This window comes from Panicum hallii, chromosome 2 (assembly GCF_002211085.1).
Source record: "Panicum hallii strain FIL2 chromosome 2, PHallii_v3.1, whole genome shotgun sequence".
NCBI lineage: Eukaryota > Viridiplantae > Streptophyta > Magnoliopsida > Poales > Poaceae > Panicum > Panicum hallii.
Genome location: NC_038043.1, coordinates 23,795,473 through 23,811,747, shown reverse-complemented (window position 1 = coordinate 23,811,747; position 16,275 = coordinate 23,795,473). Strand labels below are relative to the sequence as shown.

The 16,275-nt window shown below is 47.3% G+C and overlaps 1 protein-coding gene across 1 annotated transcript; it reads right to left on the bottom strand.

The window, feature by feature from the left end:
• Positions 1-15,129: 15,129 nt before the first annotated feature.
• Positions 15,130-15,973, bottom strand: LOC112883166 (NDR1/HIN1-like protein 6). Its single transcript, XM_025948419.1, has one exon. The coding sequence runs from the start codon at positions 15,833-15,835 to the stop codon at positions 15,197-15,199; it is 639 nt and encodes a 212-aa protein (XP_025804204.1). The 5' UTR covers positions 15,836-15,973; the 3' UTR covers positions 15,130-15,196.
• Between the last annotated feature and the right edge of the window lie 302 nt (positions 15,974-16,275).

Genomic DNA, 16,275 nt, shown 5'->3' with positions numbered 1-16,275 from the left:
GACTAATCCACATGTTAATCACGTGGTTAATGCTAATTGATCACACACTAATAATTTCTAACAGAACTGATCCAAGGCACCGGGGGGTCCTTTCTCACCGGGCACCCCTCTCCCATTGCTTGGCGGCAGACCAAGGAGGACGGTGTTGCCGAGTTGGTGCCCGGCGACAGCGGTGGATGGCTCTGCTTGCAGATGGCACAAACGGTTTGCTAGGTTGTTGACGATCGTGTGGGTGCGAGGAATTGACCGGAAACGGCCGGGAGATGACGACGGCAAGATGAGCTTGGCCGGAGGGGATGGTCTGACGCCAGGTTGATTATGACTGCCTCAAGGCGGCGGAATGGGAGGCGGCGCGGCGTGATCCTGGCGTGGCAGGGTCGGCGGGAGGACAGTTGGACGGTCTGGGATCGTGTCGCATGAAGTCCGAACGCAGAGCTGATGGCGGCGGTAGTTGCGGCAGCAGGTTTTGCGGCCGGGACTGGGATGTGTGATCTGCGATCACTGGACAGGCGGGCAGTGGACGGCAGGAAATTAATCGCGGTAGGACGATGCGGATTTGACGGCTAGGACAGGGATGCGCGATCGTTGGACGGCGCTGGCCGGGCAAAAAACTGATCAACGGCGCAAATTACCTAGCGGCCGGACGATCGCGAGACCGGTGCGCGGATCGCAGGCGACGTATGTTTATTTTTTAGTTTTAGTTGTAAGAGATAAAAGCCTAGCCCTTTTTAAACCCGATTCTTAGATTATCTAGCCTAAATTTTAACATACTTTACCACCCCTAAGTAAGTGAAGACCGTCTTCTCACAATCGCACAACCTTTCGATTGGAGCTAGTGAGCTACTTCTTCGTTATCAGGCTTGGGGCGTGGAGAAATTACCTTTTTTTAATGGAAGAATTGGAGAACTTAAGGGAGGCCATCCTCAAAAGATAATATAACCTTTTCGATGGAGACCATCTACTCAAATTAATATAACGCAACCTTTCGATTTTGAGCTATTTCTTGGAGTCTGATATTATGTGCACCAATGTCAAGTGCAAATACAAATACTAATTAATAGCACCTCTAAGAATTGGTGTCAAAAGAAGGCAAGGCAACGAAACATGTTGCTGAAAACAAATTCAGGAAAAAAAATAAGAAAGATTGGTAAAAAGGAGGTGGGAGTGGTGTTAGGGTTAGCGGATCGACTAAGTGTTGGATGGCTCGGTGATTAGCTAAACAATGAAGGTGCTTAGGACTAACTGAGAGAGAAACAGAGAGAGAGAGAGAGAGAAAGAAATGGCGTACCTCCGGTCGATGAGCCGGAGTCGCCATTGTTGGCCATGGCGGAGATGAAGCCGAGCCGTAGTCGAGGTCGAGAATGAGATTGCGGCGGCGATGCGGTGCAGCAGTGGCGGAGCTTCCCGTCGCCTCAGTGCCGCTCTTAGATCGGATCGGGCTAGGGTTTTAGGTGGGACTACAGGCAATGCGGTGAACCTCGTACCGCGTGCCCCGGCCCCCTGCCTCTTGCTTTTTATTTGGCGCTGCGCGACGGGGGCCCACATGCCATTGGCTTGGCTGTGCGCCCCCGATCAGGGCATGTAACGGACTCCGGATCGGTCGTTGGACCGATCCGGGATGAAATCAAACTTACATTCTCCCTTTGATCTCAACTCACTTACTCACTTCTTACGTCCGTTTTCATTCAGATCAGTGCATCGAGCATGCCTCGTCTCAACAGTTATTACTGTTGGATTAACAGCCACAACACACTTTTCTGTTTGAAACAGAACCTTACTTTTGGGCCCTTACTGTCCAGGAATCATAGGCTTTCCCGTAAACCCATGCCGGCTAAGTGTTCTCTGAACACATTGGGTGGTAAGCCTTTTGTGAGCGGATCCGCTAACATCTTCTTTGTGCTCAAATACTCAAGACTGATTGTATGATCCTGGATTTGCTCTTTAACAACATAAAACTTTATGTCAATGTGTTTGGCAGCTCCACTTGACTTGTTGTTATGAGCGTAAAATACTGCAGGCTCATTGTCGCAGTACATCTTTAGTGGTTTTTCTATGCTGTCAACCACTCTTAATCCGGGTATGAATTTCTTTAGCCATTTAACCTGCCCCGATGCCTCGTAACAAGCTATGAATTCCGCATACATGGTAGATGATGCAGTGACTGTCTGTTTGGAGCTTTTCCACGATATAGCTCTACCTGCGAGAGTGAACACATAGCCTGACGTGGATTTTCTGTCATCCTTATCTCCCGTAAAGTCTGAGTCTGAATAACCCTCTATCACTAGGGATTGAGATCTCCTGTATGTTAGTATGAGGTCTTTCGTTCCTTGCACATAACGCAAGGCTTTCTTAACTATTTTCCAGTGTTCTATCCCTGGATTACTCTGGAATCTGCCAAGTACCCCGGTGACAAATACTAAGTCAGGGCGCGTACATACTTGAGCATACTGTAGGCTTCCGACTGCTGAAGCATATGGTACCGCTTTCATCTGATCGATTTCATACTGATTTCTAGGGCACTGAAATTTCCAATAACTATCGCCCTTGACTATAGGAGCAGGTGTTGGCTTACTCGCATGCATACCGTACTTCTTTAGAACCTTTTCTAGGTATGCTTTCTGCGATAATCCTAAAACCCCCTTGCTTCTTTCTCGGTGAATCTCAATTCCTAAAACGAATGAGGCTTCACCTAAATCTTTCATATCGAACTTTGAGGACAAGAATTTCTTTGTCTCCAATAGCAGATCAATGTCACTGCTAGCAAGCAGAATATCATCCACATACAGAATAAGGAAAACGAATTTTCCATTCTTAAACTTTGCGTAAATGCAGTTGTCCTCCTCATTTTCTTTGAAACCAAACTTTCTTACGGTTTCATCGAATTTCAAATACCACTGTCTAGAGGCTTGCTTTAATCCATAAATGGATTTCTTTAGACGACATCCCATCTTTTCTTTTCCTTCCACGACAAAATTTTTTGGCTGTGCCATGTAAACATTCTCATAAAGGTCCCCGTTGAGGAACGTCGTCTTTACATCCATCTGATGTAACTCTAAATTATAATGTGCCACTAACACCATTATAATTCTGAAGGAATCCTTGCATGAAACAGGAGAAAATGTTTCATTATAATCTATCCCTTCTCTTTGCGTGAAACCTTTCACCACAAGTCGCGCTTTATATCTTTCTATATTCCCTTTGGAGTCATATTTTGTCTTGTAGACCCATTTACAGCCTACTATTTTGGCTCCTTTAGGAATTTCTTCTAGATCCCAAACATCGTTGGTACTCATCAATTTCATTTCATCTTTCATGGCTTCCAACCATTCAGATGAGTGAACGCTTCTCATGGCTTCTTCAAATGAAGTGAGATCACCCTCCATCTGAATTTCCTCACTATTATAGATTTCATAATCGTTCGAAATAACGGGCTTTCTTGTTCTTTGAGACCTTCTCGGTGCCTCAGCTACCTGGGGCTGCTGTTGCTCCCCCTCATGTGCGGCTATCGGTTTTGTCGGATCCTGAAGGACAGGTTCCTGATTCGGACTCGTCGCCGCAGCTGGAGAACTAACAACGGGTGCTGACACTGTAGGTGAAGTAGCAACAGGCAACACGAAAAATGGATTCTGGATCATCGGAGTAGGTACAAAAACCCGCTTCTCCTCAAGGTCAATCTTTCGAGCTACCGTGCTCCCCCTCATCATCTGATCCTCCAAAAAGACAGCGTGTCTCGTTTCTACGAACTTTGTATATCCATTAGGACAGTAGAAACGATAACCCTTCGACTTTTCTGGATAGCCAATAAAATGGCAACTTACTATCTTAAGGTCTAACTTTCCAATACTTGGATTAAATACTTTCGCCTCAGCTGGACAGCCCCACACATGTAAATAATTTAGTGTGGGTTTTCTCCCTGTCCATAACTCATACGGTGTTTTAGGCACCGACTTACTCGGTACGCGATTAAGAATATGAATAGCGGTTTTTAATGCCTCCATCCATAAATTAATCGGTAACGTGGAGTAGCTTAGCATACTTCTCACCATATCCATTAAGGTACGGTTACGTCTTTCAGCGACTCTATTTTGCTGAGGCTCGCCCGGTGTAGAGTACTGAGCTACTATTCCATTTTCTTGTAGAAACCTTGCAAAGGGTCCAGGAATTTGGCCATACGGGGTGTGTCGACCGTAGTACTCACCTCCACGGTCAGATCTTACTACTTTTATCTTAAGATTTTGCTGATTTTCTACTTCAGCCTTAAAAATCTTGAATTTATCTAATGCTTCTGATCTTTCTTTAATTGGATAAATATAGCCATAACGCGAATAATCATCTGTAAACGTTATAAACGAATCATAACCGTCTACAGACTTTATAGGAAATGGACCACAGATATCTGTGTGCACTATCTCCAAAACCCCTGAACTGCGTTTGGCTCCTTTCTTTATTTTCTTAACGTACTTTCCTTTAACGCAATCGATGCAATATTCTTCATCTGGAAAATCTAACGGATGGAGAATATTTTCTTTAATTAATCTCTCAATTCTCCCCCTCGAAATATGGCCTAAACGACAGTGCCATAATTTCGCTGAATTTTCGTTATTGCATCGTTTGCGCTTATTGCTTGCGTCGTTGGTCGTACGTTCAATACTCGTAGTATTGCTAACAGAATTCACAGTCTCATGTATAGGCAACATATAAAGTTTGTCTTGTCGGATGGCAAGACCAACACACTGACTATTAAATTGAATCTCACATTGTTCTTTGCCAAAATGGCAATCATAACCATCATCTGCCAGACATGATACTGAAACTAAATTTCTAGACAAAGAGGGTACATAAAGAACATTATGCAACTGGAGTCTAAAGCCGTTCTCTAATTCTAACGTGAGTTGACAAACTGCTTCAACATCGGCTCTAACTCCATTAGCGACTTTCAGCCATCTATCCCCTCTTTGCAGCATTGTCCTTGTACTTATACCCTGCAAGGAATTAGCAACATGAACAGTTGCACCTGAGTCAATCCACCAAGTAGATTTAGAATAACTTACGTACAGGGTCTCATCTATAAATGTGATAACATCCTCACCTTTCTTAATTAAATGCTTTAGAAAGTCTGGGCAGTCTTTCTTGTAGTGTCCTGTCTTGTGACACCACATGCATTGATCTTTCTCAATGTGCGGTTGATCTTTCTTTGCACCCTTGCCTGGGTGAGTCGAAGAAGAAGAAAAAGTGGAACCTCGTTTGAACTGAGGTTTCCCTTGTGGCCTCGTGTATTTGTCAGAAGAGTTGTTTCTGTTGTTGTGCCTAACATAGTTGAGTGTGTCACCATGCGAGGTCTTAAGTCTTTCCTCTTCTTGCACGCACATCGCGATGAGCTTTTCTAGGTCCCATGTCTCTGGGCTGATGTTGTAGTTAACAACAAAGGTTTCAAACTCTTTTGGCAGGGAAGCTAGAACCAAATGGACAACGAAAGCATGAGGAAGCTCCATGTCCATAGGTTTGAGCTTAGATGCCATGTTGCTCATCTTCAGTATGTGCTCTCTCACACCACCACCAGTGTACTTATCATTTACTAACCTCTGAATTAGAGTTTGCGCATAAGCTTTTGAAGAACCAACAAATTGACTCTCAACTTTCTTCAAGTACTCAACTGCGGTGGCGCAATCTGGGATTGCTGTGACAGTTCGTGTATTTGTAATGCTAGGCATATATTTTGTTAGTGTGAAATATATGTTTGTTAAGTGTAAAGCTTGTGTATGTTTATGTGAAACTTTTAAAAACTTAAAAGTACAAGTAAAAAGGGTATTTTTATAATTACAGAAAAATCTAGGGTTGTTTTTGCAAAATGTAAGTGGATTAGGATAATTTCAAAATAAGTAAAATATATTTTTCTTACTTTATGTCTTGTAAAAATATATATTTATTCAAAAGTATGGTTTGAAATGTGTGTGTTGAAATATGTAAAAAATTTTGGGTAAAGTGGTGAAAATAAGAGTATTTATGTAATTTTATAAAAGTATAAGTCCTTTTATGTAAATATTAGATTTACAAAAGTAACTTTTAAAATTACTCAGGACTAAAGTGTAAAAAGTGTAAGTCACCATGACATGTCTATCCAACCATTATGACGAGTCTATCCCGTCATTATGACGTGTCATAAATGCTTGCATTTAGTTCCTGAATTTTATAAGTTACGCTCTTTAGGACAAAAGTAATTCAAATCCGACTGTTGTTCAAAGATTTATGTGTAAAAATAAAAGTTTTGAGTTTTTGAACTTGAGCCCTAAAGCAATGTTGTAGAGTTTGAAAAACTCTCCAACTTTCATTTTGGACATTTATTCATTTGAGTTTTAAATCAATGGGAAATTTTGTTTTTCAGACAGGCCCTTGTAGTTTTCTATATTTATGCATAAGTCCTTGGGAGAGTTCCATCTGTTTTTCTCCTCTGCTCTCCCTTATCCTGGCGCCCCTTCTATTTTCTTTACTGGCAGCCCCGTCCTTATCTCTCTCTCTGTTCTTCTCCTATTTTGCCTTCTCCTTCACTGGTGGCTGCATCAATTCCTTCTTTCTCCTCCGTCTACCCTCTCCTCCACCGGCTCCCAGGCGCAGGCGGCAGGCACGCGCAGCAGGCGTGCGTGAGCGCTGGCTCACGGGGCGCGGCGCACGGCAGGGGCCCAAAGCAGCGAGTGCGCAGCGCACAGGCCCGGGGCTGCGGCTCGGCGCGCGGCAGGCGCCAGGCGGAGCGGGCCCAGGAGCGGGAGCGGGTCGGCGCTCGGCAGCAGTCAGGCCGGCGGCGCGCGGACGCGTGGCCCAGGCGGGGCGGCGCTGCGCGAGGAGGTGCGGCGCGAGGCGCGCGGCTGGCTGGGCCCAGGCGTAGGTGGCGCGGGCTGGCGGCAGCGCGGCGGCTTGCGGGCAGAGGCGCGTGGACGCGGGCTCGGGCCGCGGCAGCTGGGCATGCAGCAGCGGCAGGCGCAGGCGCTGGGCGGCCAGAGCCCAGGTGGCGCAGGCGTGCGGGGCACGTACGCAGGCGGTGCAGACGCGCGGCCTAAGCGGGGTGCTGGCGTGGGAGCGGGCTGGCGGGCCAGCAGTGCGGATTTGGGCGGCAGCGCCAGAGCGAGGGGGGCCCGAGCGGCGAGAAGTGGCACTGGTACGGCTCGGGCAAGCCCCAGGCAACGGTAGGAGCTGGGCGAGTGCGAGCGTACGCAGGATGGCGGCAGGCCGGCGTTGGTGCGCGGCTCGGGAGCAGATGAGGCGCGAGCAGGAGCAGGTGATGTGGCTAGGGTGTGCACGACAGCAGGAGGCGTGGAGGTGCACGGGAGCGAGTGCGTGCGCGCGGGCGAGTGAAGGCGCATGTCGCGTAGGAAGTGGACGCGAACTCGTGAGCGGCACGGCTGGCAGTGCTGGAGCGAATGTGAACGACGCCGAGCGGGTGGCGCGAACATACGCGCGGTAACGCAGCGGAAGCCGGTGGCGTGTGCAGGTGTTGAGCGGAGCGCGCGCGGAGGGCGCTGGAGGCGCGGTTGGCGCGCGCGCGAGTGGCTCGGCCGGGGCAGGAGTAGGCCCAGGTGGCGCGAACACACGGGTGCGAGCGCGGGAGTGACGCGGCAAGGCCGGGCGAACACGGGATTCGGCAGCTGGAAGCGGAGGAGCAGCTGCACAGCGTGCAGGGCGACGATGTGCAGGGAGGTCGTGCGCGATGCGAGAGGAGTTGTAATGCGGCGCTGCAAGCAGACCCGCCCAGGGAGCAGTAGAGTCGCGCGGGGAGAATGTCGGAGACCGTCAAAGAGAAGGCAACAGACAAAGTCCGACGGTACTGCGGATTGCTCATGGAGAGTTTGGATGTGGCCAAGTGCGAGCAGACCTCGATCCAAGCGAAGGCGAAGGTCCGAACGGATTTGGGCTAGCACGTCCGCGGAAGCGAGCGAAGTGTTCTGCCAGTGGTCGACTTGGCTCGTTTCTGCAGGCGCGTGCGTATGCAAGCAGCAAACCACGCGCAAGCAAATTGGAGGCCGATGGTGTGGAAGCAGACAGGGAGCGGCAGCCTTGCGAATGGTTGTGCAAGTATGCCGGCAGTGCACGCACCGGAGCAGTCAGGTCAACGAAGGTTTCTTCTTGGGCGAGCAGAGGTGTTCGGTCGACCAGGCTTTGGCATCGCATGTGCGTGAGAAGAGGAAGTTTACCCCGTGAGCGGGAAAACCATAGGGTTCGCGGAGAAGTCGATATAGCGAACCCATTCGGCTCCATCGTCTTGTCCCATGATCCACGACATCCAGCAACTTGATTATATACTCTTCGTCACCGTCGAGCTCTTCTCGTCGCCAATTTGGTTCACCGCGGGAATTCACTTTCCGCGTATTCTCCTTCATAACCAAAGCTACCCAAGGTTTGTCCTATTTTACTAGATCTTCTTAGTGCCAGCGATTCCTTTGCCGGAATATCGTCGTTATCTTTCTGTTATTTGTTTTCCCGGACCAGGGACTTGATTGCTATGTTTTAGAAAGTTCTAGGGTGTTCTTTGTAAAATTTTCAAAGCTTTCTGTATTTCAAATTGATGAACTTCTACATTTCATAGATTTTTGTAGGAAGTTCATAAAAATGTAAAATCAGTTTTGTTTGAAACCCTAAGTCAAAATCTACAAGTTTGTATTGTGATCTTGAATTGAAAATCTTGATTTGTGGTCTAGGTTAAATGTTAGGGAATGAGTGCTTTATTATATCCTGTGTTGTATGCATGTGTTGCAGCTGAATATAGATCATAGGATATATGTCTCAAGTGCAGATGTGTGATATCTAGTTAATCTTTTCATAACGAGTGCTCTTATCCTTACCGTCAAGACGTTATCCTTGTCTTGATTGCCGTTTCCTTAAGATTCTCTTCGTATAAAGATCATTGTTAATTCATGTACATCTGTTGCTTAACTTATACATCTCTGCAGCTGCATTTCAACATCAGCTTTTGGTTCAGCCGCTTAGCATCCGTTTTCTTTAAATCTATGATGTTTCTGTGTAACAACTGTCAACCGATGCTTTTCTTTTGATATGTTCCTACCATCGGTTGGTTAGCTGATACGGTTGTTACCCTTCTAGTATCGGCTACCGCTGATACCACTCTTTTGTTCTGTCCTGCATCGGCTGCACATAGTCGATGTATCGGAGGTGCACACATTCTTAGGATTCTTGTTATCGGCCGATCCAAGCCGATCTTAGTTGCTCTCCATATCGGTCACATAGAGCCAATCGATCCTTAGTTTCCCCATCCTTATCTACACCCTTCTATTAGTCGATTTATCGACTGAGAGGTCGGCTTTATCCTTATCGGTCACATACCCTTAACCACACTTCAATCGGCTATACGTCACTCCATAATTGTACTGACGAAATCGAGTCGATACAACCACACCTAGTTAACTAGAATAACACTTAAGCACATCTCAGTTAAGATAATTGCTTTAGGAATCATCCCTCTGCTAAGGTAATCGATGCTTTCATCGATCATCTAGGAATCCGATGCACCTTTCCATCGGCTAACCCTCTATTGTTCCCAATCGGCTCTGTTGTAATCTTCAACGAGTAGCCGATTCTAGTTAGTTGTCCACCTTAAGCTCTATCTAAGTTTAGTTCAGATCTTTCTGGTTGATATGTAAGTAGTATGTTATATGAGTGCTAGATTGCAACTGAATTGTAACATAAGGTAGTTTTATGTGCACACTTTGAATGAAATGTTGCATTGCATGTAGATACGATTGCTTCGGCAACGGTACCTACGAGATCTCCCCGGAGTCTACGGAGGATGTTCCTAAAGACCAAGTGAACGTCACCAAGGAATTAACTGAAGCCCCGAACCAAAGTTCGGAAGATATTGACATTTCTGACTTCAGCTCCACCAGTAAAGGCAAGCCCCGGACATATCCCACTACTTTATTTACACTGCCATCTATGTCTATTTATCTATACATATGCATTAAGTCTAGGAGTTGTAATGAAACCCTAGATGCATAAATCTTAGGAATCCAATGTAATGCTCCTGAGTCCTTATCGGATAGATGCTCCGCTAATAAGGCCGGTAAAAGTCGGTTGATTTCCTATCACTCGCGCGATATAGGAGTTGCATGTTTACTATTCTGCAACCACTATAAGGATGACGGACAGGGTCATGTACCGTGTCATGACCTGGAAGTTTACCCTGTCTGTTTTGATAAAAGCTTTAAGGTCGAAATGTGTGGTAGTGGTGGCTAAGCTTTTGAAAGTACTAGCCACATGCCGCGAAATATGGTAAGCGGTAAGCCTAGTACCCGATTGGCCCGGCAAATGGACTCGCTTCCACCACTCGACTTTTATTTTATGTTTACACGCACTGACGTGTGGGAGTATGTTCTGCATGGCAGACAGGAATACGGGTTTTGTAGTCGCGCTACAGACGTATGTCCTGCACGAGTGATGTGCGTACGGTCCTGCAGTCGCTTGTGGTGGCTCTGATCCATAACCCGGAATATGAGGGAAACGGTTGCTCGGAACGCCCTGTTGGTATTCCGAGCGTGTGAGTTAGGTTTACCTTGCAAGGTTTAAATTCGATTCGAATCATCCGCCTCTCACGAGGATTGAGACTGCTTATCCCTTTTGCCACATCGAGTAAAAAGTGTAATTGTTGGTGGAATAATCTTGATGGATGATAATCTCTATCATGCTTGTTTAGTATAGGTGCTTACCTAGAATGACTAATCAAGCTAGAATTTGAAAGCTAAAAATTGAAAGTAGGTTATACTCTTTGCTACTTTTCAGCTGAAAATAAACCCACAACCATTTCAAGCTTTCATAAGTCTAGTTATGGGCTAAAGTATACCCAATCCCAGGTAAGCCTTGCTGAGTATTAGTATACTCAGTCTTGCTAGCTATATGTTTTTCAAGTAAAGCCTTTGAAGACCCTACTCTTTCCTGTCATGGCCCTGTGCTCTTCCAGAAGATTGGTCCGAGGAATGGGATCCATCCCCGGCCAATACTGATGATCTCGAGTGATGTCGTGCCCGGGCTTAGCATGACATCCGTCTTGACGACGTGTCGTAATCGTCGCGTATGTTTTCCGCTGCCTAAAAGCTTAACTTTAACAGTTTGTAATGTACTGCTTTTGAAAACTATTGTAATGTAATCTTCCTGTGATGTAAAATATGATGGTGATTGTATCTCTGGACTCACCTTCGTGTGAGGTAACCTTATTGATCCTATATTCGGTGGTTTATCGGGACGTTATCCGACAGGCCAAGGGATTATACCGTTTGAAGCACGTTGGAGCCCTCAAGAATGGACTCGCGTACTTGAACCGGTATAATTCAGGTTGGTTCTGCCACAATTGCTCCCCTGATACTGTCTATAATGGAACTCTTGATGACCATCAAGCACTTTCTGTTGGAAGAGTTCCATTTTGCTCTCTTAAGATCATACTTCATTTGAACATTTGCATGTTCTCTCTGGCGAGCTTGCCAAGCAGCGGAGCTCTCATCCGGGTCCCTCACCAGTTCCCCGGGATTAACGGGACACGGTGAGGTGATAGCTAAGTCAATATCGGACAGTGCGAGAGCCACTTCTAGCTTCTGTGCCCATATCCCGTAGTTGGAACCATCCAACGGCGGTATAGCATTAATGAAAGTCATTGCATTAGATCCTGAAATTTAAATCAAGAAAAGTGAGAACTGCTTTATAAAACAATAATTGCATATCTCAATTCAACGTTGGTCAATATTAAGACATACAAATAACTGGCTGCATTAATTCTAAATCACCGTTGGGCAAAATTAGAACAAATGCATGGAAACTTACTGAAAAATTATAATACTGCTATTATCAACGTTGGTCAGAAAATAACAATATTATAACTGAAGAAAACATAAAACTGACTCCTTTAATTATAATGTCCCGTTGGTTCTAAAATAATTAAAGGATAGAACTTCATTAAATTTGCAGCGGAAAAATTAAACTATGCTTACTTTCAGAAACTTTCTAACTTGCTGTCTCTCTATAGAATTTATCACGTTGGTGAAAAATAGAGATAAAACCATACAAGAAATTTCTAAAAGGGTTTCTGAAAAAAAAGAATTACTTAATTGAAAAGGCTACTTTACATATGGTCCAGCCCACATGGTGGCCCATCACGGCCCAGTGCTGCCCAGCCCAACGCGGTCAACCGCGCGCGGGGTTGCTGACCCGCGCACCAGGCCGCAATCTGGGCCTGGGCCGGGAAAGCGGCACCCCGCCTAGGCCAAAAGGAGCCCAGCGTCTCCGAAATCTCCTGCGGCCGTCGGATCAGATCGGATGGCTGTCCGGTCATTGCGGCCGGAGCAAAAACCCCGGTCGCATCCTCCCCCTGCAAACCCTAGATCCATTCGCCCGCTCCCCTCAGTCTCTCCTTCTTCCTCCTCGTGACGGCGACCGAAGGCGATGGCGCCGCCGCGGGCCTCCTCGCCGGCGAGTGCGCTCGCCTGTACGTGAGCGCGTCGCCGTCGAGTGGGCCTGAGGTGGCTAGCTGGCCCGCGCGCGACAGCACTGTGGATATCCGCGAGCCCCACGAGCTCGGGATGTCTCGATCCTTCGACGACGGTGGTCCGCCGGGGCTTCTAAGCCTCGGCGTTGCTTTCCCGTGGAGCAGGGAGCTCCCGGTGGCGAGGTAAGACTCGTTTCTTGCCCGGTTAGGGTTAGGGTTAGGGTTAGGGTTTAGCACGGGGTGCTTGGGTTCTGTCACCCCGAAGGGGTTTCAATCGTTCTGTTCTTGCCTTCTTTCGAGTTGATACGAAATCCCCTCCTTCTAATTGCTGTGCAAGGTTCTTACCCGAGCCTAACTACACTTAGTTAGGCCTACTGATACCATTGTTAGGGTTAGCGGATCGACTAAGTGTTGGATGGCTCGGTGATTAGCTAAACAATGAAGGTGCTTAGGACTAACTGAGAGAGAAACAGAGAGAGAGAGAGAAAGAAATGGCGTACCTCCGGTCGATGAGCCGGAGTCGCCATTGTTGGCCATGGCGGAGATGAAGCCGAGCCGTAGTCGAGGTAGAGAATGAGATTGCGGCGGCGATGCGGTGCAGCAGCGGCGGAGCTTCCCGTCGCCTCAGCGCCGCTCTTAGATCAGATCGGGCTAGGGTTTTAGGTGGGACTACAGGCAACGCGGTGAACCTCATACCGCGTGCCCCGGCCCCCCGCCTCTTGCTTTTTATTTGGCGCTGCGCGACGGGGGCCCACATGCCATTGGCTTGGCTGTGCGCCCCCCGATCAGGGCGCGTAACGGACTCCGGATCGGCCATTGGACCGATCCAGAATAAGATCAAACTTACAAGTGGAAGCCGTCGAATCAGGGAGTGGGTATAAGATAGCAGCGGTATCTGGTTAATAAGATGGTCGGAGTAAATGACATGGATGATGCATGTGGTGTATTCGTGCGTGTATTTGTATGCGTGAGAGTATTATGTATGCATGTAGTTGCATTGTGTTTGGAAAAAGAAAAGTAAATGTCAATACAGCACTATACGGAAGAAACGAAACAAATGCCCATCAAGCGGTGTCGGTTGCGATGGTTGCGCAAGGTTAATCCGGTCCTTTGCCCAAGCATACGTGTATGTATATGCAAAATGAACCAATTAAGCAGTGTACTAGTTGCAACAATCCTTTTGACTACAATCAATAATAATGTTACCAAAACTTACAACACAATGAACATAAATACGTATATGCATATACTTCCTCCTTTCCAAATTTAATTCGTTTGACTTTTTTGTTTTTAAGTTTGACCACTCATTTTATTCAAAAATTTGTGCAAAATATCACTTCTTTTGTTGTGGCTTGCTTTATTAATAAAATTTATTCAAGAATGACTTAAATTTGACTATGTTTGCACAAATTTTTTGAATAAGATGAGTGGTCAAATTTGGGGTCAAAAAAGTGAAACGAATTATAACTTGGAATGGAGGGAGTACGATTAGATCCTCCCCAAGTCTACCCCAGCTCTACTGAATAGCGATCGAGCAATAACTGGTATATATATACACTAGCAAATATACCCGTACGTTGCAACGGGTACCCAGTTAGAAAACTATAGAACATAATATTCATATGAATAAACATAACAATAGTTTTGGCAATAAAATTGAACGTTAACATAAACATATCTCAAATATCCGTTAAGCAACACAGTATGGCATGTTAATGAGAAATAGTGCTTGCACAGTTAAAACAACAAGTCATTTTTGTCACCCAAATTTAGAAACCTAGTCACCCTCTTGTTCTCTATGGCATGCGTTTTATGATTTTCATGTTCCGTTGCAGAGCACTTGTACATAAAGAGAAAACATGTGAAACCTCAAACTTGCTTGTCTAACATATGGTAGTCCTAGCTAGAAGCGTCTTGGACTATGCACACAGCTTGCATCTCTCTCTCTCGCCCCCCATGAGGATCAACAGTTCAACACAAACCAATAGTCCAATAGGCAAATGAAAGCGATTGTCTACATGGGAATACTCCATCACTCCATTCCTCTTAATCTCCCCTCCTCTTCCCTTTCACCTCCCTCCTAGGCTCCTACGGCCAGCACAGCAGTCCCAGATCCCAGGATCAGCAGCGCCTTGAGGGCCAAAGAAATTGGCGCCTGGGCGGCTGGCCCTCTGCACCATGGCGAGCAACGATCCTTAAACACAGGACCGGGCCAGATCGAAAAAGACGGCTAGACGAAGACTTGAAGAAAATGAAAATAGGCCCCGGGTGATTTAACGGACTGCACGCAGCACGCAAGGCGGACGGCCTCCAACATGGATGACGACACGGCCGCGGCTTTCTGCTCAACATGAACACGCAATTTTTTGTTGGTGTTTTTGTTTGACTTGTGCTACATAGGGAGGCCACAACGTGGACGTGGACGATCGCCACTCTGATGACGGAAGCTGAGTTCGACGCGGAGACGGGGCATTGCCGTGTCCAGCGCGATGACGGATCTCTCGACTCTCGGTAACTAATGATGTGTTAGGACGGACGAAAATCAGAAGATACACGAAGGATTTGTTCCGCACTTTAGTAATAGGTAATATAGGTATATATATATATATAAAGATAAAGATACATACAAGTGTGCATATATACATGACTGACGGGCGCCCTCGGTTAATATAATTAATCACCAACTGGAATATAATGCATATACCAAGTTAGTTAATTAGATTAGAACTCTACGTTGGCCTGGTAGGTTGCGGACTTGATGTTGGGCTTCTTCTTAGGCGAGACGCTGTCGAGGACGAGCGCGCAGTGGACGTTGACCCTGACCTCCCGTAGGTCGACGGTGCCGAGGCGCAGCTCGACGGGGACGCTGACGAAGATGTCGAGCGGGATGTCCCCGAGCTTCTCGCTCTCCTCCAGCGCCTGCTGCAGGCCGGAGCCGAAGCCGTGCCGGCCCTCCATGGAGATGTCCATGACGGTGACGTTCTTATAGCCCTGGTAGAAGGCCGGGAGCTTCCCCGAGCACAGCGGCGTGCCGCGGTAGGAGACGACGGTGTGGGATCCCTCGCCGTACTTGATGCCGATCATTTCGTTGGGGTTCTCGGCGCGCACCGAGGCGGTGAGCTTCACGTATAGCGTGAGGTCGGAGGAGCTGAAGTCGAACCGCGACACCGACATGTTGTTCACCGAGTAGGACGGCGCCTTGGGCTTGTACACGAAGAAGAAGTAGGCCGCCGTGCCGGACAGCGCCGCCACGATCAGGAACAGGAAGCAGCAGCACCAGCACAGGCACCCGCAGCAGCCGCCGCCCTTGTCCTCGTCCTCGGGGTACCGAGGCACGCTGCGCTTACCGCCCTTACCCATGGATTAGTAGATAGTTGTATATATGTTATATATATTATCAAGCTAGATGGCTTTATTATTGGTTTAGCGACGCCCTCCGGCCGCCGGCGGGCTCCTCCGTCTCTCCGAGCGAGCGAGAGAGGCCGGCGTCGACGGGTGGCGGGGGTGGCCGGTGGCCGGTGGGTAGGCCGTGCGAGGGAGGAGGGTCAGCCTAGGTTATTATTGCAGGTGTCGCTTTATTTTGCAGGCGGAAAGGGTCACTTTCTGGTTGGGAGGAAAAGGCGGGAAAATAATGCTGGGAGGTCCAACAACGGGGGTCGAACGAACTAGCCTGCTAAATATGTCACCGTCCAAGATTCATCTCATCAGTAGTAGTGTATAAAGAAAGTTTGGAATTTGGTGTGGCTATTTATAGGTCAACCCATTTTCAATGAGTCAAATTACTTGCGACAAGGCAACTC